Source organism: Pongo abelii, chromosome 7, assembly GCF_028885655.2.
Source record: "Pongo abelii isolate AG06213 chromosome 7, NHGRI_mPonAbe1-v2.0_pri, whole genome shotgun sequence".
NCBI lineage: Eukaryota > Metazoa > Chordata > Mammalia > Primates > Hominidae > Pongo > Pongo abelii.
The window spans coordinates 128,499,043-128,523,267 of record NC_071992.2 but is presented as its reverse complement, the minus strand read 5'-3'; the positions used below and the strand labels follow the sequence as shown (position 1 = coordinate 128,523,267).

General features: G+C 33.2%; 1 protein-coding gene across 4 annotated transcripts in view; it reads left to right on the top strand.

The window, feature by feature from the left end:
- CSMD3 (CUB and Sushi multiple domains 3) overlaps window positions 1-24,225 on the top strand; it is a 1,211,731-nt gene that overhangs the window by 1,089,792 nt on the left and 97,714 nt on the right. For all 4 annotated transcript variants that reach the window (XM_054518783.2, XM_063726791.1, XM_063726792.1 and 1 more), the window contains 4 exons: window positions 1,481-1,690; window positions 5,453-5,641; window positions 6,377-6,554; window positions 7,786-7,931. In XM_054518783.2, the coding sequence (XP_054374758.2) occupies window positions 1,481-1,690; window positions 5,453-5,641; window positions 6,377-6,554; window positions 7,786-7,931 (723 nt within the window). The remainder of the gene's footprint in view (window positions 1-1,480; window positions 1,691-5,452; window positions 5,642-6,376; window positions 6,555-7,785; window positions 7,932-24,225) is intronic.

Below are 24,225 nucleotides of genomic sequence, written 5' to 3'. Positions count from 1 at the left end.
AATTCTTGATTTTGAAAACCAACCGTATTAAAACTTGAATATATATCTCTAATTTATAAATGAAAACATAAGAGACTTTCATATTTGATTACAATTTAATAACCACACTCTTTTCTTTGAATTTGATTAAATCAAATATTAGGTCCAATGTATTTAAGCCATATATATCTATATATATATATATATATAAAATAAAAAATACATTTCAAGAGGTAAAGAAACATATGTTCAAGAATATATGAAATAATTTTGTAAAAGATGATTGTAATAAAAGTGCTCAGTTAAAAATTAAAACAAAAAGTGCACATCCTGGGTCTTCACATATTAAAGTAGCATGTCCAAAGTTCTAAAAAGTTAATCTAATTTTTCAGAAAGTTGTTTAATATTTTAAACTCTGTTTTAAATATTTCCAAAGCTTATTTGTCCAAGGGACTGTTTAAAAAATCATTTAGTAACATGATGCGCATTTACTTGGAGCCCCAGTGTAGTTTATTAATATCATAAGCTTAAGAGTCTGAATGCCTTGGTTTGCAGTTCAAGCCTACTGGATCACTGTGTAAACTTTACATGTGTCTTACTTCTCTGTGACTCACTTTCCTTGTTCTCATGAAACGGTGAGAATTAAATAAGTTAGCATATATAAATCACTTGAGGCAGGTAATATATATAATGTATAGCAAATATAAATAACTTAAAACATTCACCAAATATCAGATTTTATTATAAATAATTTAGAGAGTGGTAATAGTAAGAAAAACATCAAATTTACAAAAATTGAGTGTTAAATTAATTAAGCAAATATACTTTAATTAAGATTTTTTTATCCCAGAGACATTTCACTGTCTCATATTTTAGTTATGCTTATAAAGATATTGAGATTACATTGCAACATGACCACTTATAACAATGATCACCAGATTTTATTAAGGTTATTATATAAAAGCCTGCATTATCTTCTGACAAGCAAAACACTGAAAGAGCACCCTTTAAATTATATACAAGTTATATTTCTGAGAAGTTAATTTCTCTCCTATGAATGAATAACTTCTAATGCAATTGTGGGATCTATGTTAGTATATTACAAATTTGCAATTATTTTCAACCTTAGATTGACCTTTTCCATAACACAAATTAGGCCAAAAGTGGCCTTTTCCTCTAAAAATTAGTTTATGTAATTTAAAGGGTATTAAAGAATAAGAAAACCACTTTTTTGGATCATTTTTCATACAGTGACATTATAATGAAATGAAATGTTTTTCCTTTTAACTAATAACGTACATGTGAGAGCAGTATTCTTTTACTTTGAACCTTAGCAAAGTTACCTGTCTTAGGCAGACAGCAAATCCATGACTCAGATCTTGAGATTATGCCTCTTGACTTAAATGCAAACCTAAGTACATTGATGTCATTGTGTGTGTGTATATTTATGTTTAATTTGGTAAAACAAATAAAGTAGCATTATGTTTGTTTTCTTCTTCAGGTGTACATCTCCAGTTTGTAAATTTTTCTACAGAAACCATACATGATTATTTGGAAGTTAGAAGTGGATCCTCAGAAACTAGTACTGTTATTGGCCGGCTTAGTGGTCCTCAAATACCATCTTCCTTATTCAGCACCACCCATGAAACCAGCTTATATTTTCACAGTGACTATTCACAAAACAAACAAGGGTTTCATATTGTATACCAAGGTAAGAGAAATAATAAAAAATGAAAATTTACATAACCCCAAATCAGCTATTAGAAATTTTTAACTGAGTCTAATTATTTTCTGTATTCTGTTTTAGAAAAAAAAAAAACAAACTTAAGCCAAGGTGAGCTTCAATTAGGAAGATTTTTAGAACAATGCAACTGTCTGGAAACTACACAGGGAGAATGATGTCTCTCTGAGACCTTAGAAAATCCTAACCATGAAACAGGATTGAATTAGTCTTAAGTTAATACACAATTAAATTAAGCAAGGCATGGCAAATAAGCAAGGCCAGCTGCACAGCAAAGATTTATCTTTGCTTTTATATTAAAAGGAATATATTGAAAAGATGTTTTGTATTATTCATGTGTTGTATTATGTAAAATGTTCTTTTACTTTATAGTGATAGACTAATATGACATTCCTTCATTTTGTTCTATTATCATGAGAATATAAATACTTTGATAATCATGTTATATTAGACCTATCTCTCAAACAGAACTACTGCATGACCTTGAGCAAGATTTTTATCTCTTTTGAGTAAAGGGTTTGGGCATAAGTAGAGCTAGTCTCAAATGTTGATTCTTCCTGTTCTATCTAATGTGGCCTCGGCCTTGCTCTCCATTTGCTCATGTGCATAATGGAGTTAATTACACTAACTTTCAGATAAGTTGTATTGAACTTTTTATTAAAAAATGTATGTAAGGTGTATTCCATGATGTATATCATTAGTAATTACTCAGTACTTTTTAGCTATTGCTATTATGATATTATTTCATGTCTTATATGTGTATATTCTGTTAAAATTAAATATTAAAATGATGATATTTTACATAATAAAGTTTATTTCTAATGGCTGAAATTTTTAATCAAAATAACAGAGATGTAAAATTTTATTACATCTCTGCCCTAATTATTGAAGGATTTTATGTAATGCTTTTTATCTGAGCTCCTCAAGAACGGGGAATTGGGTTGTTCATTGGAGTATCATAAGCATCTAGAACAGTAAGCACAACAAATATTTGCTAAAGTATCTACCAAAAAGGAAATTTGAAAGTAGTTAAGATAGATATAGGTCTTAAACATCAAAGTACATGGATCTGAAATAATTATAATTTGTACTATACTTGCATGCATTATGTAAGAACACTACATTACACATAATCACTTTCATAAAATAGGAGTCATTTCAATCACCTCCCAGCACATTGAATTAACCGTGCTTGCAAGGAAATTAATTATTTTTAAAACAATTGGGTAATTGGTTGACTTTCTCTTCTTTGCTGCTAGAAGACTCAGAACCATATTTGTGATATACTTTAGCAAGTGTACATGGCCTTATGCCAAGTTCTTTGCTATGCACCTTAAAACTGACTAAACCTGTTTTTTTCCTATTCTCATTTTCCCTCTCTCTCTCAAAATAATGTTCTTATTTGAATGATGTAAAACTAGAATTTGAGCTTTATTAACTCTGATTTTTTCAGTTAATATATCCTTGAAAAACAATTCATTATTGACATAATAAAAGTGTAAAATATATAAATTTTTTTCACTGTTACTGACATATTATTAACATGAGCCATAATGTATTACAATGATGAGGAGATGTTATTTGTGAATCACACTGAGTTTTAAAATGGTTTCGTTTTGTGTTACATTTATGTAACTAACCTAGTGCATTTTAAAGAAATAGTTAACATATATATTCACAGAGTCAATATTATTTTTGGATTGATTTTGTGGTTATATTTTAAGAACCTTCTGAATTTGGAAAAATTATACTGTACAATTAAGAGTACCCTTCTACTGAAGGAATCAGTTTGAAAATTAATGTTATTACTGACAAGATTATTAGGTTTGGTAAGTCCTGTTGTCACCGGTACACAATTGTGACTCCAAGTTGTCCAGGTTCTTGACTTTTTGAACAAAGAATTGGACAAAACGCCCAGCAGAGCAAAGAAAGAATGAAGCAACAAAAGAACGAAAGCAGGGATTTATTGAAAATGAAAATACATTCCCAGTGTGGGAGCAGGCCGACCAGTGGCTCAAGGGCCCAGATACAGAATCTTTTTGGGTCCAAATGCCCCCTAAAAGTTTCCCATTGGCCACTTCATGCTTACCTCATGTAAATGAAGTGGTAGCCCACAATCAGTCTGATCTGAAAGCAGCCAACCAGAAGCTGAAGTGAAGTTACAAAGATCACACTCCTGTGCAAATATCTGATTGGTTGCAAAAAGCAACCAATTGCTTTTTGCAACCAATCAGAGGCTAAGGTGAAGTTACAAAGTTATACTTCTGTGCAAACGAAGACTCGGCCCACAATCAGTCTGATTGGTTGCCCACAGCCAATTTTTCATCTGCTGGGCCTAAAAGGTGAGGGGTTTTTAGACGGAGTTGCCTCTGGTCCTTTTATTACTTAGGTGTAGGAAGTTAGGGTTTTCCTTTCAATTTAGTTTGAGGAAGTCGGTGTTAGACAGCCTTAGGTTCCCTGCCTCCATACCCAATTCTGCCACCTCACTGTATTGTATATAACATTAGAATGGGAACTTTCTCCTAAACACTTAAAATCTATTTTCTATACTTACTAAACTAAAAAGCATGGAGTAGAAATTGAAAGGGTATGTTTAATAGAATAATATATTCCAACTCCTAATGATCAATTCCTAATAGACATTTGTCTTAAGTTGGAATGAGAACTCTTTCTAATATATTTTTGTGTAGAATTTTTTTTGTGTAGAATATCAATTAAAATGAAAAGGACACATTAAGAATAAAAGCACTTAACATTTTAAAGAATTTGTTCATTAATTCTGAAACCTTTAGTCCTAAAAATTTGAGTTATATTGTAATAAACAACAGGATAGTTTATTCAACTTCGAATGTAATTTTTTATTTGAGGAATATAAAATTTTAACGGTTTGGTAGAGAAGTAGTCTTTAATTTTCAGCAATTTAAATTTTACTAATTAGAATACAATTTTGAACTTCTTAATTAAAAATTTCCAAATATTGATATTATATGAGAATATGCCCTGTTCATAGGTCTAACATTTATTTAGTAATGTTTATTTAACACTACTCTGTGAAAGGCAATAGCCAAGGCTTTGAGATATGATAATAATACAAACAGGAACTTTGATCTCATACAAAATGTAGAGCAAGAGAAGTATGAACAAATAAACAGGCAATTATACTGCATTGCCCAAATTATCCCATAACTGAAGTACAAAGTTTATTTTATATTAAAATAAAATTTTTTTCCAGTGCTTTATTTTACAAACTAACTTCTTTGAAATTAACTCAACAGAAGTACATTGTGATCTGTAGAAAAACAATTAGTAAAACAAACTGTAAAAAGGCTCCGAATTAGGCTTATACATATTCTTATTGCATTGTGTGCTTGTAACATAATCAAGAAGCAATTGCATTCTCTGGAAGAGAATCAGAATATATTCGATTAAAATTGTAGCTTTAAGAAGAGTTTACATTTTCATTAAAACATAATTTATTTGGGTTGCACAAGTAGGTGAAGAAAGCATGCATTTTTATGAATTGTACTAACATTTTAAATATGAAAATTGTAGACATGAGAAGAAATTTATGTCACAGGTCATTAACAGCATTTATCATAAACCTGAATTGCTATTTGTAATCAACTACAAGTAGCATCACATCTATTTGTAAGTTGCAAAATTGCTGTAGTACCCTGTCTGTGGCCTCTGAAATTTGGAAATAAAAAATGTCTTTCTTTTTCCTCTTTCCAGCCTATCAGTTGCAAAGCTGTCCTGATCCACGCCCGTTTCGAAATGGTTTTGTAATTGGTAATGATTTTACTGTGGGTCAAACCATTTCATTTGACTGTTTCCCAGGATACACATTAATTGGAAATTCAGCTCTCACATGCCTTCATGGAGTCAGTCGTAACTGGAATCATCCACTTCCAAGGTGTGAAGGTATGCTTCTAACTTGAAGCTATCTTTTAGGTGATGTCATCTGTTTTTAATATTGTTTTGGCACTTTTTACTTGTCTTCGTCTTCCAATAGCATGCTAAATATATAGTCTCTCAGCTGAAGATATTTTTTAAACCCCTAAGGTTCTATAATGAATAACGGTTTTGTCATTATTGGCAGGAGTCCTAGCCTTTCCTATTGGGAGTGAAAAAATAGTTGATTCACACTTTAGAGCTTTTCTTATGTGTGTGGGGAAGGGAAGGGGGTGCATGTGGGTTTGTATGCATTTAAGTCATTCTTATGTAAACCACTAACCCAGATACTGCTACTGAGTTCCTTTCCTCTAGAAAACCCTTTGAAATAAAAGGCTTTGAACCTCTTATAAGGCCTTATATGTACACATAGTAAGAGGCAAATGAAAGTTAAAGTCTTTGCATTGATATAAAATATTTAAATAATAGAGAAGATAATGTAATTGAAAATAGAGAAGACAATGTAATTTACTAATCTAGTGATCATTAATAACAATTATTTAGTATACCTCATGTGGAAAAATAAATAAAAGTTGACTATTTTGTGTACTGTTGCCAACTTCATTATATATACCTCAACTGAAGTAAAAACAAAGCATAAATGTGTTTCATAATGCTTAAGATACGTGAAATGTTTGCCTTTTTCTCCATAGTCAGTTTATTGTTATTTTAAAATATTATTTTGTTTTGTGACTTTTTGCATAGCTCTTTGTGGTGGGAATATAACTTCAATGAATGGCACCATTTATTCTCCTGGGTATCCTGATGAATATCCAAACTTTCAAGATTGTTTTTGGCTTGTAAGAGTACCCCCTGGGAATGGCATCTACATCAATTTTACTGTCCTTCAAACAGAACCAATATATGATTTCATTACTGTATGGTAAGTCAGGACTATTGTTATTGATTTATTCAATTATTTATATAGTAAAACAAGTTTGGAATAAAAATATATCACAATACTCTGTTACAAATTGTCATTTGATATTTGAATTGATGTGAGTAACTGAGAGTGACAGTATGTGTCTTGTAGAATTACATACACAGGAGAAATAGGTTTTGGCTTATTTGCCCCATGAACTAGGTAAACATTGTGGAACAAAGACTTCATAGGTGAAAACAAGATTAAAAAATATTATTAAATTAATGTGCTAAAACAGGGAGTTAACAGACTAAGTTTAAGGTATGGAAGTTCTCTACTTACAAAAGCCAGTGGAATTTAAGAAATTATAATTATTTAATATAACTAGTGGATTCCTGTCATAAAAATTTAGTTGTATTACAGTCTTGTCAATTGAAACATCTTTATTTAAAAATATATTAAGGCCAGGTGCAGTGGCTCACATCTGCAATCCTAGCACTTTGGGAGGCCACAGTGGGAACATCACTTCATCCCAAGAGTTCAATACCAGCCTGGGCAACATAGTGAGGCTCTGTCTCTGGAAAAAATAAAAAATTAGCCAGACATGGTGGCATGCGCCTGTGGTCCCAGCTATTCAGGAGGCTGAGGTGAGAGGATCCCTTGAGCCTGGGAGGTCAAAGGTGCAGTGAGCTGTGATCATCCTTCTGCACTCCAGCATGGGCAACGGAGTGAGACCCTGTCTCTAAATAAATAAATAAATAAAAATGTATTAAAGAAAGTGTCTGAATTAATAATTAACTACTGATAATTTGTTAATCTGAGTTCTAAGAGGTGTAACTTTAACAGTCTGTGATTCTCAAGACTGTTGCTGAAGAAAATAAAAGAGGGGCAAACCTCAAGCATTTAAAAGCATCAGAGCTTTGGTAAAAAAAACAAAGACAATGTATTGATTATAACTAATATGAGTACATTCCATTTAGTAAAAATGTAATCTATTTCTATACTTTACATTTAAAAATATGTGGTCACCTACATAGATATAAAATATATAATTTGCACTCATTGGTTAGCTTCCTGAATCTTTATTATTATTTATTATTATTATTAATTATTATTTATTATTAGCTTCCTGCATCTTTATTATTGATATGTTAGAATATAAATATTGTGCAATACTTTTATTAAACTTGGTTCAAAACTACTTCCAAAATCAATCTTGATTTCTCCTCCTTTCCCAATCCTTGTCTCATAGGGATGGACCAGACCAAAATTCACCTCAGATCGGTCAGTTTAGTGGCAATACCGCTTTGGAATCAGTCTACAGTACTTCAAATCAGATTCTAATCAAATTCCACAGTGATTTCACAACAAGTGGCTTTTTTGTGCTCAGTTATCATGGTTGGTATTATCTGAGAGTTCCTATTTCATTTTGTACTGTTTAATTTGTCCTGGAAAAAAGTGAATGTAATACATATTTAACCAATGGTTGAAAAGGTATTAAAATTTGGAAATTTTATAATCACAGTAACTTTAGCGTTTCAAACACATTTCCCTGCAAAAGATGACCTCTTCTAAGTATTCAGGGACATTAAAATGTGAGCAAATGGATATAGGAAATAAATCAGTCAGTAATTACCCACTGGAAAATAATCATTTCTGCATGAAAACCAATAAAAGAGAACCAGCTGTTCATACTTTATTGCATGTAATTTTGAGACATCAATAGATTTTTTTCCTATACAAAATATTTAATCTATTCAAGCTGCTGTGAATCTTTCTAAAATTAGCATTCAGTATCTTTGTGCTTTGGATCACATTACTCATTCATTTATACTGTTGTTTCAAAACTGTGTCTATTCTAGAATCTTACAGTTTTAAGTGACTATTCCAGATCATTAAATTCATAGCTTTTACTGCTGTGGAATAATGTATGTATAGTCTCAATTTGATTTCATCGTATAGGATCCTGTGTTCTGGGCTCTGTATTCATAAAGTTAACTTTTTGAAAGGACATTCAGAAGGTTTCACAGAGGTGTTTCTCTTCTTTATTTTTGTTTTAATCTTCAATCAGTTGTATTCCATTATTAATAAGAAAATGGTTATTTATCTATAATTATTACATCCTTTTATCTGCTATGACTATAGTCTCATTAAAACACATTCTGCCTCAAATAACTTTGTCAGACTAATTCCGTGAGTATTTCACAAGACCAATAATCTACTAAATTAAGTTTGCAAAAATTATATGAAAATGTGAGGATGGACATGTGCTTTGCCCATTACATAATGTATGACTTAGCATTTCACCTTTTTAATATACAAGTAACTAAATATTTGATACTTAAAGCTTATATTCCATGAAAAATATAGTATATAGTAAATCAACTGTGATTGTATTCAAAGACATTTAAAGCACATTGGATCTAGTCAGAAATTGATCATAAAATGTTTGAGTTGCTTAATTTGAGCACTTATCAGCCAATTAGATGGTATCTAATTAGTTTCTCCATAGTGATCAACTGCCATCCAGAACTGATACGCAATCCAACGTAACCAATTGAAAAGTCAGGGGTTCAGTCTATGGCCATACCACCATGAATGTGCTGATCTCTTCTGGAAAGTTGGGTATTCAGTCAGACAACTTTTATTCAGGCTGTTTTTTTTTAAAAAATAATTTATTTGCCTTTCCTACTGAGTTGATCATTAATGCTGGCAGTTTGCAGATATAGCCTAAGGCTGAAACAATAGAATTATTACTTTGATAGAAAATCATAACTCGGGAACTAATACATAATCATTAAAATTAAAAATGAATTAGTTGCCGAACTATATTATGTACATTTTATCTCCGCATGGATTTCTGCCTCAATATTTTTTATCATTTTATATACTGCTTGAAATCATAAAGAAAAGATTATTCATTGATGAACTATAAATATCCACAAGATAACCCTATAGGAAGTATAAAATTTTTGTAAAATTTAGGAGACATTTCAAGGGAAAAATATTATCAAAGGAAAGGATGTCAGTGTTGTGTGTGTTGTGTGTGTATGAGACAGAATTTGAACATTCATATAAAAATATGTGGATAATAGATATACATAAACACAAAATCTTAGTGTGGATTTAAATATACACATATATGAATATATACACATATATCCTCATTTCAAAATGTTTCACTTGACTTTTGCAAGTGGGTTTTGAGACATGTGTGATAGAAATAGAATTGCTTAAGAATAAAGCAGATCAAGGCCGGTCGCAGTGGCTCATGCCTGTAATCCCAGCACTATGGGAGGCCAAGGCAGGTGGATTACCTGAGGTCGGGAGTTCGAGACTAGCCTGACCCACATGGTGAAACCCCGTCTCTACTAAAAATACAAAATTAGCCAGGCGTGGTGGTTCATGCCTGTAACCCCAGCTACTCAGGTGGCTGAGGCGGGAGAATCACTTGAACCCAGGAGGCAGAGGTTGCAGTGAGCTGAGATGGCCTCATTGCACTCCAGCCTGGGCAACAAGAGTGAAACTCTGTCTCCAAATCAATCAATAAAAGTAAAACAGGTCAAATATTCATTTAACCCTTGATTTTCTATTTGACCCTGAACAAGTTGCACTTCGATCTCTACTTTCCTCAGCTGTAAAGCAATATGATAGAATTGCTGAGAGGATTAAATGTCATATTATATATGTATAATTTATTCCAATTACTGGCATATATTAGGTTGACCCATATAAAATCGCTGGTGAAAAAATCCTATGGGCAATTTTATATAGCTCAACGGTAGAAATACTGTAATTGTTACTATTATCAGCTTTACATTGAAGAGACTTTTTGAGAATTGGAGATAATTGATAATATACAGTTAGCATAATGCCTGACAGAGCAGATGTTCAGTAAATATCTGTTTCCATACCATATCTTACCTCACATTTTAGATTTTTCAAATAGGACATTTATTCATTAGATTTTATAATAAGGTGCAAAAAAATTGTCAGAGCCTAATGAAGCCTACTGTTTGAATCAACAGCTATGGAGATTCTACCCAAATTTTAAAATAAACTTGAAGTTTGGGAGCATAGCCAGAGTTCATGTTAAAAATTGACTGATAATTTAAATTTCTCTAGCCTAATAGGATAATTTTTCTAAAGCACTGCTTTCATTCCTACCTGCCTTTTCAAGAATGCACGAGGCCTACATTAAATCTAATTTAAAGCTACCGTATAATCCAGTTCACTGATTCTTACTCTCCAGTCGCTACACAACTTCAATCAGGTTGGTTTTCTCACTGCCTCCTGAACTTCCATTCTTAAATCGCATCTTTGTCTCCATCATAGATACTCTTGATTTCTTAACTCATCTTCAGTTATTTAAGTCTTTTTATGTTAAGTCCCATATCCTCCACTTCTTGATAATTTGAACTCATGATGATGACTGCCATCACTTCTATGATTACACTTACTCTTTTTACCAAACTTTTGAAAACTTAATTACAATATGGTGTATTATTTTATAAGCCTTATGAGTTTATTGAGTGTTTCTTGAAGATACAAATTTCTTGTTCTTATCCTCTTTATATTTTTGTTATTGACTGATTGTATTTTAGTGTTACAGTGGGAAGTGTGTGTTCAGACTCTTTAAAAAGTTGTTTGCATTTATTTGAGCTGTATTAGTAACAACTTTTAAAAAGATAATTTTAGAATTACTAAATGTGTAATTCTAAATTACATCCTCCTTAACAAGAACAAGAAGATATGCCCGTTAATACTAATTTGAGCTATAAGCTCAATGTCATAATGAAATCTCATAATAGTAAAAAATTGGTCAAATTATTTGGAATTTTTGATAAATAAACCAAGTATATAATTCATTATAAGCTTAAAACTTATTTTAAGCTGGCTGAGTATGCCTAATCTTTGAATGGTTTACTACCCCACCCAGTTTTCTTTATATCCTTTTAGACTTGATAGTTACTTCTGATATACCTTGCTTTATAATTCAGAAGTGATTTTCTCAAGACTTGTACATTTATCTTATAAAGTTGACAGTTCAGTATTTTTGTGTATTTTCTTAGGTTACATTGATCATTGAAGTTTTATTTATTGATATATTTTGAATGTGCTTGAAAAAAGAGGAAAAAAATGTGTGTTTTTTTCTCTAACCTAACTTCCTTTATGAGATCCAGGCAGCCATCTGTCTTTTATAAAACATCACCTTCATAAAGCCTTTTATGATCAAAAATAACATTCATAAAAAAGCTTTGCAAAATGAAAGCTCTCTGCAATGAAAAAATAGGACAGGCGTAAATGTTGAGGCACTTTACCTCAGATATCATATTTTTTTCTCACTTGAGGAAATGTTTTTGTATCTCTTTGTGTTGCTATAATTATGATTTCCTAAAGTAAGAACCGCATTTTCTTCATATCTGCCATAGAGTCAAGATGAGGTTGGTTTATAATTAATAATAATATTCAGTCCTAATTAATGACCCCCAAAAGATAAATTACCCAAAATGAATTTTAACTGAGTGTTCTTTTTGCAGCGGCTTTGTATAACCATCACTATATTAATGGTAACAACCATTTATTGAAAATTTAATATGCTGAGCCCTGTGCTAGGTGCTTTCCATGTATTATTGCTAATTTTCATAATAACCCTATAAGGTAAGTATTATTATCTTCATTTTAATAATGAACAAACTGAGCAAAAAACCAGATAACCTACATAAAGCCAGAGAACTAATAAGTAGAATGGCTGGCTGGAGTTCAAAATAGGTCTGCCTGACTTCAAAGAATGATCCCTTTTTGAAAAATCAAAATGACAATAACAACAGCTAAAATTCATTGTATTCTTATTAAGTGCCAGACAATGTTCTAAGCTGGTATTATCTCATGAATAGATTATATTTAATGGTATATAAACCTAATTGTTCTTTAAAAATTTAATCAAAGTGATTTTAATTTTTAGCAATATGATGGGTCATCTCATTTTCTCAAATACACCTCCTAATTATAACTTGGAGCTTTAAGCTTCTTATTGCTTCATTTCCCCAAGATCTACAAAGTAGTGACAGTACATTATAGATTTATCACAGCTCAATGTATTCTTTATAGTTTCTAAAATGTGCCTGTGGTCACTGTGCCAAGAGAAAAAAGTTTTATTGAGATCTGGCTTATGTCACTCAAAATAACCAGGTGACTAGAGTATAGCCAAAATATGTATTTACTAATTTAATACAGAAATTATTTTATGGTGTTTAAGCCAATTATCCAGGTCACTCGATTTTCTAATATCAATGTACTAGGGAAATTTGCTTTGTAAGTGGAAGATTTTCTTAGCATAATATGATTTAATAATTATGTTATTCATTATTTTCTGTTATTAGCACATTTTCTATTGAAGAATGAGTTGATTACATAATGACTCATTATTTTAAAGAAATGTATTTAAAAGGCCTGTAATGTGTTTCAGGTCATCTTTTACGGTTATGCTACTTTTACAATAAATGCTGTATTTGGAAACAAGTATATTTAACTTCACAAAGTCTCATCCTAAAAGAGACTGCTGCAGATGTAAGGACATGCTTTATATAAACCATAAGTCATGATTTCCTTTAACTGTGTGACTCTTTTGCCTCACATAACCTAACGACCTGACCTCCTTTTGTATTGTAAATAGCTAGAGCACAGAACCCGTAAAGTGTTTTATTATTTGATGTCCAGAGAGAACGAGGGGTATGGACATCGTGTAATAATGTATGTGTGTGTATGTGTGTGTGTGTGTGTACGTGTGTGTATAAAATGAAGCAATGGAGCTAAAACCCAAACTGCTAGAACTGTTAGGAGGAAAGGAAAATACCATTTACTATTAGTTAAATGACTTAAATGACTACTTAATTATTACTCAAATGACTAAAAGTCATGTCAAAATTACTATCTTTTGACACTTCACTGTATGTATATGCCCAGTTCATAAGGTATGGTATTTATTTTCTTAAATATCTTACTTTCTGTTGCCTCCAGCCAAAGACTATCAGGAATACAACTTCTGTTAAACAAAGTTAGATTTATTAGCTCGTGATAATGAGTGAGACAACATATGATGAGGGACTCTGTGATCTCAGCAAAAGTGTATCAGGAGAGGCTTGATATAGGAATTTGAATGTATGAGATGGTTTTGAGAAGGGTTCAAGGAAACATAATTTTCTACTGGATTGGGTGCTGTTAGAAAATTTGAGCAGTTTTATGATTGGATATCTTAGTATTTTTTTCTAGAAGGTGGAGGGAATGGAATATACCTATATAATTAGTGTGGAAATACTATTCACTAATGTTGGCTGAGGTGGAAGACTGTCATTTTGATAATTTGAACAGTGTTCTTGTTTTCTGATTATGACTATGGAAAGGTCTTATTTCTGTCTTGTTTCAACAAGGTCAAAGAATTAGCTTGTCTGCTGGGAAATTGTTTATGTTTAGCAGGAGACAATGGCCTATCAATTAGAGCCAGGTCTATATGCCAGGGAACTCAACAATATAGAGAAGAGGGCTTTGGCACATTATTTTTCAGATTTTAATGGGCTCAGCACTAAGGCAGCATACCTTAAATTAGCTGTCTGCATGTGGAGAAGACAATTCATGCAACAGATATTGAAATGTTCTTACAATAATCCAGCAGATATCCCAATAGTTTTGTTTCGCAATAGTTTCTGTTATTTCTTTTCTAGGGAAATAACAAGAGTGACTTCTTGTTGACTGTATTAGTCCATTCTCACACTGCTATAAAGAACTGCCCAAGACTTGGTAATTTAAAAAGGAAAGAAGTTTAATTGACGCACAGTTCCATATGACTGGGGAGGCCTCAGGAAACTTACAGTCATGGCAGAAGGGGAAGCAGGCATGTTTTAAATGTTGGCAGGAGAGACAAGAGAGTGTGTAAATGAGGAACTGTCAAACATCATCAGATTTCATGAGCACTCACTCACCCTCATGGGAACAGTATGGGGGAAACCACACCCATGATCCAATCCCCTCCCACTAGATCCCTCTCTCAACTCATTGGGCTTATGGGGATTATGATTTGAGATAAGATTTTGGTCGGGACACAGAACCAAACCAGATCATTGATTCATTTTCATTCCTCATGATAGAAACTTTCTTTCTCTCATCTCTAAATCCAAATAAGCATTCACTCTTGATTTCTAATATTCTCCCTTATAGAGGCAGAGAAACAAACTGAATATAAAATGTTAGTGGTGTAAAAGTGATATTTGTAAAGTAATTTAAACCCTGCTGGAACACACTTCTATGTTCATGTCAACTCATTGGCAGATTTTCTGCAAAATGGAAAACAAATTTATTGTTTTCTTCTCTTCATTAAAACTAAGGCAGCATTAATTTCAATACACTTAGTTCTGCTTTCAAGTGAAATAGCTTAAGCTTATTTCAGATAAGTTTAAAAATAACACTGCCCAAACTGCATAACAGAACATAAAATTTATCAACGGTTGTTCTCCCCCAAATCATGAGATTATCATACTTGAACTAACCTGGATGAGCACTGAAGTACACTGGGGCTTATATAGAGCTTAGAGTTTATAAGGGAATATGCAACGTTATTTCTGTCCTCTGTAAGGAATACTGTGTCCATACTTGGCAGAAAGGTTATGTGCTTGTGCTTTTTTTGGTTTGGAGAAGGAATGGCAATTTGCCAGTGTTCTGTTTTGTCTTTTTTGAAGAAGCCTTTAATAGCGCATTGAATAGAAGTAGATACATGCAGCATTATTTTCTGGAATTGGGTTGGATGTTTCATTGAAAAGAAAATAGAAAATTAAAAATAACGAAAAAATATTGCCAGAATCAAATCTTAAACCAATTTCAAAAAGCATATTTGTTGGACGAGGAACCAGATATCTATGCACATTTGGACAAAAACAGAGAACTATTTAAACAATAGCCATCCTCAGAAGATACAGACATGTGGAATACGATGCTCTCATGTAGTTGATAATAGTTGTTAGATAGCAAATGTTGTTTAAAAGTTGGTGGGGCATGTCAGATAAAATGATTCTTCTACCGAGAACACATACTTAGTTCCAATGTGTATTTTTAAAGTGTGAATATCTATTTTGTGCAGCTTTTCTGTTAATGGTCATGGCTGCAAACTGTTTCTAAATGGAACAAGCCATGAAAAGCATGGACTAAAATATATGCACATACGATTTAAAGTTTAGATGACATAATTTGTATGATTTAATCATTTCAGTTCCACCAGTGACTGAATGTGTGACCTTGTCCACTTCATTTCACTTATTTAGGTCATCTTCCTACTACCCCTTAAAGGGTCTGGGAGAAATGATTTCTAAGATTATTTCCAGTTTGTCTATGATCCTAACCTATACAATATTGAATATATTTGTACCAGACCTGTTTATTTTCTTCCTGAGTAACCAAAGCATATATTTTATACAGAATGAGGTATTTTCTTACTTTGATTTGTTATCAATTAGTATTTCTTAAGTGATTTCCAGAGCACTGTGCTAATAGTTTTGAGACCACAGACACTTATGTATTATATAGGATGATACAGTGTGTTGCTAAACTCATGGATTTTATACTACAGTATAAGGTACATCAATGTAAAACAAGGATATCCAATTTATTTATTTATTTATTTATTTACTTATTTATTTATTTTTGAGACAGGGTCTCACTGTGTCACCCAGGCTGGAGTGCAGTGGCACAAGCTCAGCTGACTGCAACCTCTGTCTCTTGAGTTCAAGTGATTCTTCTGCCTCAGCTTCCCAAGTAGCTGGGATTACAGGCATGCACCACCACACCTGGCTAATTTTTGTATTTTTAGTAGAGGCAGGGTTTCACCTGTCTCTGCAGGTGGCTAGCTGGTTTCAAACTCCTGACCTCAAGTGATCTGCCCTCCTCACATCCCATAGTGCTGGGATTACAGGCGTGAGCTACTATGCCTGGCCAAGAATATCCAATTTAAATCAGAAAAGAAACAAACAAATGGTTAGATGCGTTCTGGGAAGTCACATGGGTGCTTTGAATGACCCATTGTGAGGAAGGTCACGTCAGATTGAAGTTACATGAGTATGGGGCACAAACATCATCACAGCGGAAATGCTGATGCCAATATTTGTCAAACAGAATGTACCCTCCCTCTTAACTGGTAATATGTTCAGGCCTTATGCTAAGCACTTTATAATATTTTAACTCAATCTTGGCTTTATGTCTATTTTACGGATGAGATAGATGAAGCAGATTCTTAGCAGTTTGCCTAAGGTGATGGAAATAGCCAACAGCAGACCGAGATTTGAACCATTAGTCTGGTTACAGAGTAAATATTTGATCAGCCTGCTTTGTGCACAAATGTAGTTATCAATACAAACTGGATTATGTATATTTTTTATGATGTTGATTGATTTGATAGAAACATCTTCAGAAAGAGAAGCAGAGCTGCTCAATGTTTAATTCCCCTTTGTTGCCTTCAATTACAAAACATCTGCTGCTGCATCACACCTCACAATTGTTACACCCTTTTCTTTGACTAACAAAGATAACGTGCCTCAATTTTATTAATAATTCTGTAAATAATTGCCAAATCAAAATGTCCTTTATACATAAGAAGTGAAAGTTAAGAAAAGCAGAAAATATTAATATTTATGTTATTTATTTGTGAATATCAAATATCTTGAAGAAATAGAATCCCAATTTGATATCATAGTGGTTTATTCTTATTAAAAGATAAGCTTAAAATGTGCCAGACAGTATTCCAAATGCCTTGCATGTGTAAACCCATTTGATTCTCATAACTGCCCTTTGGGATGGCATAAAATTATTACTATTATCATTATTATTTTATAAATGAGGAAAGCAAAGCAGAAAGATAAATAACTTGCCCAAGTTTTGCCAATTTTTCAGTGTTCAAAACAAGATTTGAACCCAAAGAGCCAAAGAGTCTAGACTATGTCCTTACTCAATACCATAAAAATGTGTTATATATCATACGTATATACTCATTCATATATATACTTATATATAATATATATGTATATACACTAATTCAGCATCCATTCTTTCATTTCTCTAGCACTCAGTCATTCAGCAAATATTTTTTGAATGCTGTTATGTGCTGCACACTGGATTATGCCCTAAAGAGTTAGTAGTTAATAAGAAAAGCAAAAATGCCTGCTTTCATGGAGTTTACATTCTAGTATAAGAAAATAGATAGTAAACAAATACATAAACAAATATAAAAATATAGATAGTAAACAAATACATAATTCTTACAGATTGTGAAAATTGCCAGACTGTGAAACAAAGTTAACTGCAAAGGATCAACTTTAGGTAGCATTATCAGTGAACACATCTCTGTTTTAGTCATGTTCAGACAAAGTTATAAAAGAGCTAGGAAGATAGATTTCAAGAAAATGAGAGACAAAAGAAAATTATACAGAACATAAAATTTTAGCTATATTATCAAATATTAAGCACTCAACCGTTTGAGAGCTCTGTTGATGCAGTAATTAAAAAGACTACAGTAAGAGGTTGTAGACAGGTTTGATTTTTTGAAATTTAGTATTAAAAATGAAGAGATGTGGTTTAACATTTTTTTAAGAAGTGATAATGATAGGCCACATGCCTATCAGTGGTACTTGAATTTTAAGTAGAGGAGATAAACTGTTTTTTGTTTATTTATAGCTAAAAATATAAGCTGGTTAATAGGTGGGGATGAAGTTAATCCGACAAAGTTAGAAACCCTTGGAGGTCATAATCAAGACTTTTAATTTAATGTGTAAGTCATTTGGGGACACTATGAAGTTATGTAGACTTTATACGCAATTGTTTATTTAACACCCACTGCAATATGGACCCCAGTAGTCTCTTGCTATCCACTTTTGTTCTCTTCCAATTGTGTGTGTGCTTTTTAAAAATTTCTGACTGCAGCCAGAGTGATCTTTTAAAGGATAAATCTGACCACATTTCTCTCCAACTTAAATCTCTTTAAAGGCCTCCCATTGGTCTCAGCTTAAAATAAATGAAATCCTAAGTATAACTTGTACAATCCTGTCTGATTTAGCCCCTGAGTTTTGCTCTTTTCGATCCCTCCTCTCTCTCACTAGGGCTATCATTCATCTCCAGAAAACACACACACACACACACACACACACACACACACACACCCCCCTTGCTTCAACTAAATTCTACTAATTAATTAATATCTTTCTCACCAACTACTAGCATATACAGAGCAGGCTTCTGTCTGCTTTGCTTACCTTTGCATTCCCAGCACCTATTATGGTTTCTGGCATCTGGCAGATCATAGGAGCTCAATAATAACTTATTTAATAAACAACTAAATTAAATGTGTTAGGTATTGTAGGAAATGCAAGTACAATACAAAATACATAAGCTATACGTGGAACATGAACCAATACATAAAACAATTCAACACAATGAAACACTGAATGCTAAATATTATGGTGCCAATTTCTAGGCTGGCAAGCTTGCCAAAAATGAAGGTGTGGGATAGGAAATGAACATGGCAAATACAAAGGACCCAGGAAAGTTCAGCTGGATATAGCAGACATCTTGTGTGAGAGATTGGTGAGGATTAGGGTAATGATCTTGCTTTATCTAAGATGATAAATTCAATCTGTAGGCCATAAAAAAAGCTGTAAATTGAAAATAGGGAAATGGCAGCAACAAAATGATATTCGAAATGAGGTTTATTTATCTATAAATCTGGGAGACAATGTGTCTTAATTTTATACTGGAACTTGGTTCAAATTCTGGCTGTGTGAGTTGGGCAAATAATTCAACCACTATGAAATTTAGTGTCTCTTTTGGTAACATGAGTATGTTTACACATATTTTGATGTGACATTTTAGTGATTAATGAAAGAGGCATGTAAAGGACTTTTCAGAGTCCTTTGTACACAGTGGATTCCAGGTAAATATTTCCTTGATTCTCTTCTATGACTTCACTGTATGTAAGAAAGGTAGTATCAGGGAGACACTGAAGGTAAGGAAAACACTATAGGCCAATTTAATAACACAGGTGTATTAGTTTACTAAGGCTGCTGAAACAAAGTACCACAAACTGGTGGCTTAAAAACAATCTTTGGCATTCCTTAGCTTATAGATGAATCACTACAGTTTGAAACTTCATCGTCACATGGCCATCTTACCTGTGTGATCATCTCTGTGTCTCTTTTTATTTTATAGGGACACTAGTCATATTGAATTAAGGGTACGCCCATAATTTTATACAACCTTAAGTTAGCCAATTACGTCTGCAACAACCCTATTTCAAATAAGATTTTTAGGTTCCAGGAAAGGCATGAATTTTAGGTGAAACTATTCAACCCAGTACAGCAGGAATGAAATGGCAGGAATCTAGACTGAGATATTGGCAGCAAGATTGGAGAGACATTGGACAAAACATAGAGTTATGTTAAAGAACATACTAGTAGAGATTGATGAAGATTGAAAACAAAATTGTTGCAAGCTGCTTGTGATTAAGCCTTTTGTAGTGCTTGGTCTTCAAAAGTCAAAAGAGAAACAGATGAAAAGAGGTTTGTTTGTTTGTTTTTCATTACTCCTTTCTCCTTTTTTTTTTATTCAAAATTACATAGTTCAACCCTGAAAAGCATTTTAGCCAGATCTTGCCTATATTTCAATGTTTAGCATTGTCTGACACTCAGTTGTTTCTATTTCATCCCCACTGGAAATTTTAAAGTTGGGAGTCATCTTAGGAAAGACTGTTGAGAGACTGCTTCCCTCCTGAGGAAACCTACATTCTGTCAGTTATTAGCAAATATTAGTTGAATTATAAGTATAGTGACAAGAACTAATTCCTGGATAGTGAAAAAGGTAGATAAACAAATAGCCTCTGTCATGTAACTTAAAGTCTACATAGGGACCCAATGAACAAGCATGCAAATAAATGGGAAATAACACACTTTGAACAAGTCGTGTTTACATGTGTCACAAAAGGGGTTCTGTGATTAGAAAATAACAGCGAGGAGTGGGAAAGGGAAGCATGAGGAGGTCAGAAGAGATGTTTAGCCTGGCAATATAGAATTGGGAATTGAGACACAAAGTCAGAATTGTAGCCAAAGGAATCAAGAGAATCACTTAGGTAAGAATGTAGAAAGTTTATTCAAAGGAAAGTTTGTTCAGAATTCAAATATATAAAATTGATAAGAATAGAGTTGTTCTTATTGAAGTAGAGTTGGGAGGTAAGAATGTTACACCTCAGACCCTCCATGAGCTCACAGTGATCTCTTAGGGACACATTTTATAAAACTGACAGTAATAGGAAAGAACAGAGAATAAGACATTAGCTCACAGCACACATGTGGTCTTGGAAAAATAGCATAATAACTCTGAGCATCATAGTCTTCTTTAGTAAAAAATTACAACTTTTGATCTTTTAAATCCTGCGACTGAGTTATCTAGGTCATTTTCAGCATATTCCACAGATGATAATAGTCATGGATTCCACATAAAAAAGTGTTTCTTCTTTAAAATAATCAAACAATTTAGGATTAGCATGAAGATTAAAATAACTTCACAGGAAAACACAAGTAAAATAATACAGGTATGAGCATCTCTACATTTCTGTAATTTCTGAGTTGATCTCTATTATCTGGTAAGATCAGACAAAATCTTCTCTAAAGCATAGTCTCAGAAAGACTCTCAGATTCAGACAGAAGTCTCAGAAAGTCTCTGTTTAGGGCTCCCCCTATCTTCTCCATTTTCTCTTACATTTTTGGCATTTCTTTTATTTATTTATTTATTTATTATTATTATACTTTGGGTTTTAGGGTACATGTGCGCAATGTGCAGGTTAGTTACATATGTATACATGTGCCATGCTGGTGCGCTGCACCCACTAACTCGTCATCTAGCATTAGGTATATCTCCCAGTGCTATCCCTCCCCCCTCCCCCCACCCCACAACAGTCCCCAGAGTGTGATGTTCCCCTTCCTGTGTCCATGTGTTCTCATTGTTCAATTCCCACCTATGAGTGAGAATATGCGGTATTTGGTTTTTTGTTCTTGCGATAGTTTACTGAGAATGATGATTTCCAATTTCATCCATGTCCCTACAAAGGACATGAACTCATCATTTTTTATGGCTACATAGTATTCCCTGGTGTATATGTGCCACATTTTCTTAATCCAGTCTATCATTGTTGGACATTTGGGTTGGTTCCAAGTCTTTGCTATTGTGAATAATGCCGCAATAAACATACATGTGCATGTGTCTTTATAGCAGCATGATTTATAGTCCTTTGGGTATATACCCAGTAATGGGATAGCTGGGTCAAATGGTATTTCTAATTCTAGATCCCTGAGGAATCGCCACACTGACTTCCACAATGGTTGAACTAGTTTACAGTCCCACCAACAGTGTAAAAGTGTTCCTATTTCTCCACATCCTCTCCAGCACCTGTTGTTTCCTGACTTTTTAATGATCGCCATTCTAACTGGTGTGAGATGGTATCTCATTGTGGTTTTGATTTGCATTTCCCTGATGGCCAGTGATGGTGAGCATTTTTTCATGTGTTTTTTGGCTGCATAAATGTCTTCTTTTGAGAAGTGTCTGTTCATGTCCTTTGCCCACTTTTTGATGGGGTTGTTTTTTTCTTGTAAATTTGTTTGAGTTCATTGTAGATTGTGGATATTAGCCCTTTGTCAGATGAGTAGGTTGCAAAAATTTTCTCCCATTTTGTAGGTTGTCTGTTCACTCTGATGGTAGTTTCTTTTGCTGTGCAGAAGCTTTTTAGTTTAATTAGATCCCATTTGTCAATTTTGGCTTCTGTTGCCATTGCTTTTGGTGTTTTAGACATGAAGTCCTTGCCCATGCCTATGTCCTGAATGGTAATGCCTAGGTTTTCTTCTAGGATTTTTATGGTTTTAGGTCTGACGTTTAAGTCTTTAATCCATCTGGAATTGATTTTTGTATAAGGTGTAAGGAAGGGATCCAGTTTCAGCTTTCTACATATGGCTAGCCAGTTTTCCCAGCACCATTTATTAAATAGGGAATCCTTTCCCCATTGCTTGTTTTTCTCAGGTTTGTCAAAGATCAGATAGTTGTATATATGTGGCATTATTTCTGAGGGCTCTGTTCTGTTCCATTGATCTATATCTCTGTTTTGGTACCAGTACCATGCTGTTTTGGTTACTGCAGCCTTGTAGTATAGTTTGAAGTCAGGTAGTGTGATGCCTCCAGCCTTGTTCTTTTGGCTTAGGATTGACTTGGCGATGCGGGCTCTTTTTTGGTTCCATATGAACTTTAAAGTAGTTTTTTCCAATTCTGTGAAGAAAGTCATTGGTAGCTTGATGGGGATGGCATTGAATCTATAAATTACCTTGGGCAGTATGGCCATTTTCACGATATTGATTCTTCCTACCCATGAGCATGGAATGTTCTTCCATTTGTTTGTATCCTCTTTTATTTCCTTGAGCAGTGGTTTGTAGTTCTCCTTGAAGAGACTTTTACCTTTATCACTGTACCCCCTTTAAAGTATAAGTTCAGGAAAACAATTTTCAAAATTCCTAATTACTATCCACCAAACATTTTATCAAAAATCCAGGTTATACTTTCTGCCATGGGTTCTTTCTCAGCAAGTCTTTCTTCTCTAGCAGTAACCCTTCTGTACAGTGGTGTCTTACTTGCAAATTAACATCCATGCACAGCAAGTGCTTTTATAAACAGGTTAAACTACTGGAAGGAAGATGTTTGAAGGGACAGATAACAATTTGCAGAAGAAAATTAAAACACTTTTTTTTGTTTGTTTTGTCACTGTAGATCTACATTTTGAAAAGTCTTTCTTTTCTTTGTCCTTAGTAACCTGAATGTTTATTAGCCAATTAATCTCTTATAAATAGCTTTTTGTTAGATGATGATGAATCAATGATTTTATGCTTTGCCGAAGTTTTTCTTCAAGTTTTCTCCTTCACCTGAAATGCTCTTCTCCCCAGGATTACTATTTAGAACTGGGCAAATTTTACTCCTTCTTTCAAATATATCTCATTCTTTTCCTACTATAGGAGTCTTCCTGACCTGGTCTACTTGATGCTTTTCAATACTCCCATAATAATTTTTTGCAATAGAAGCAGTGTTGAATGGGCTTTGAAATTAGAGGATATACACTTCAGTTTTTGGCTATGTCCTGTACTAATTGTGTGGTCTTGTATAAGCTACTGTGTCTTTTGGGTCTTGTTCTCTTTATCGGCACATTGAGTACATAAAGAACTTCTAAGTTTAAGTAGTAAAAATAGGCATATAAAACAATTTGCCTCAGATGTTATAATAGTATAAAACATGTTTCCTGAATGAATATGAGCATAGTACATTTTTAGAAGACTTTAAGGGAAAAAAAGACTTCAATCAAGCAAATGATTTTGTTGTAGATTTTAGATGTCATGTGGGGATAGTAGGCATGAAGCTTGGATTCATAGAGACTTTGTAGTAGTGGCCTTTCAATTATGCCAAATGCCAGTCTAATCCAATGAGATGACCTGTTCAAGTGATATAATAATTAGAAACATGACATTTGATAAACAGATATCTCATAATTATATTAAAGTAACATGGTGAGACAAGGCTCTGGAGCCAGGCTACCTAGGTTCAAACCTCAGCTCTGTCACATTGTAGCTACGTGATT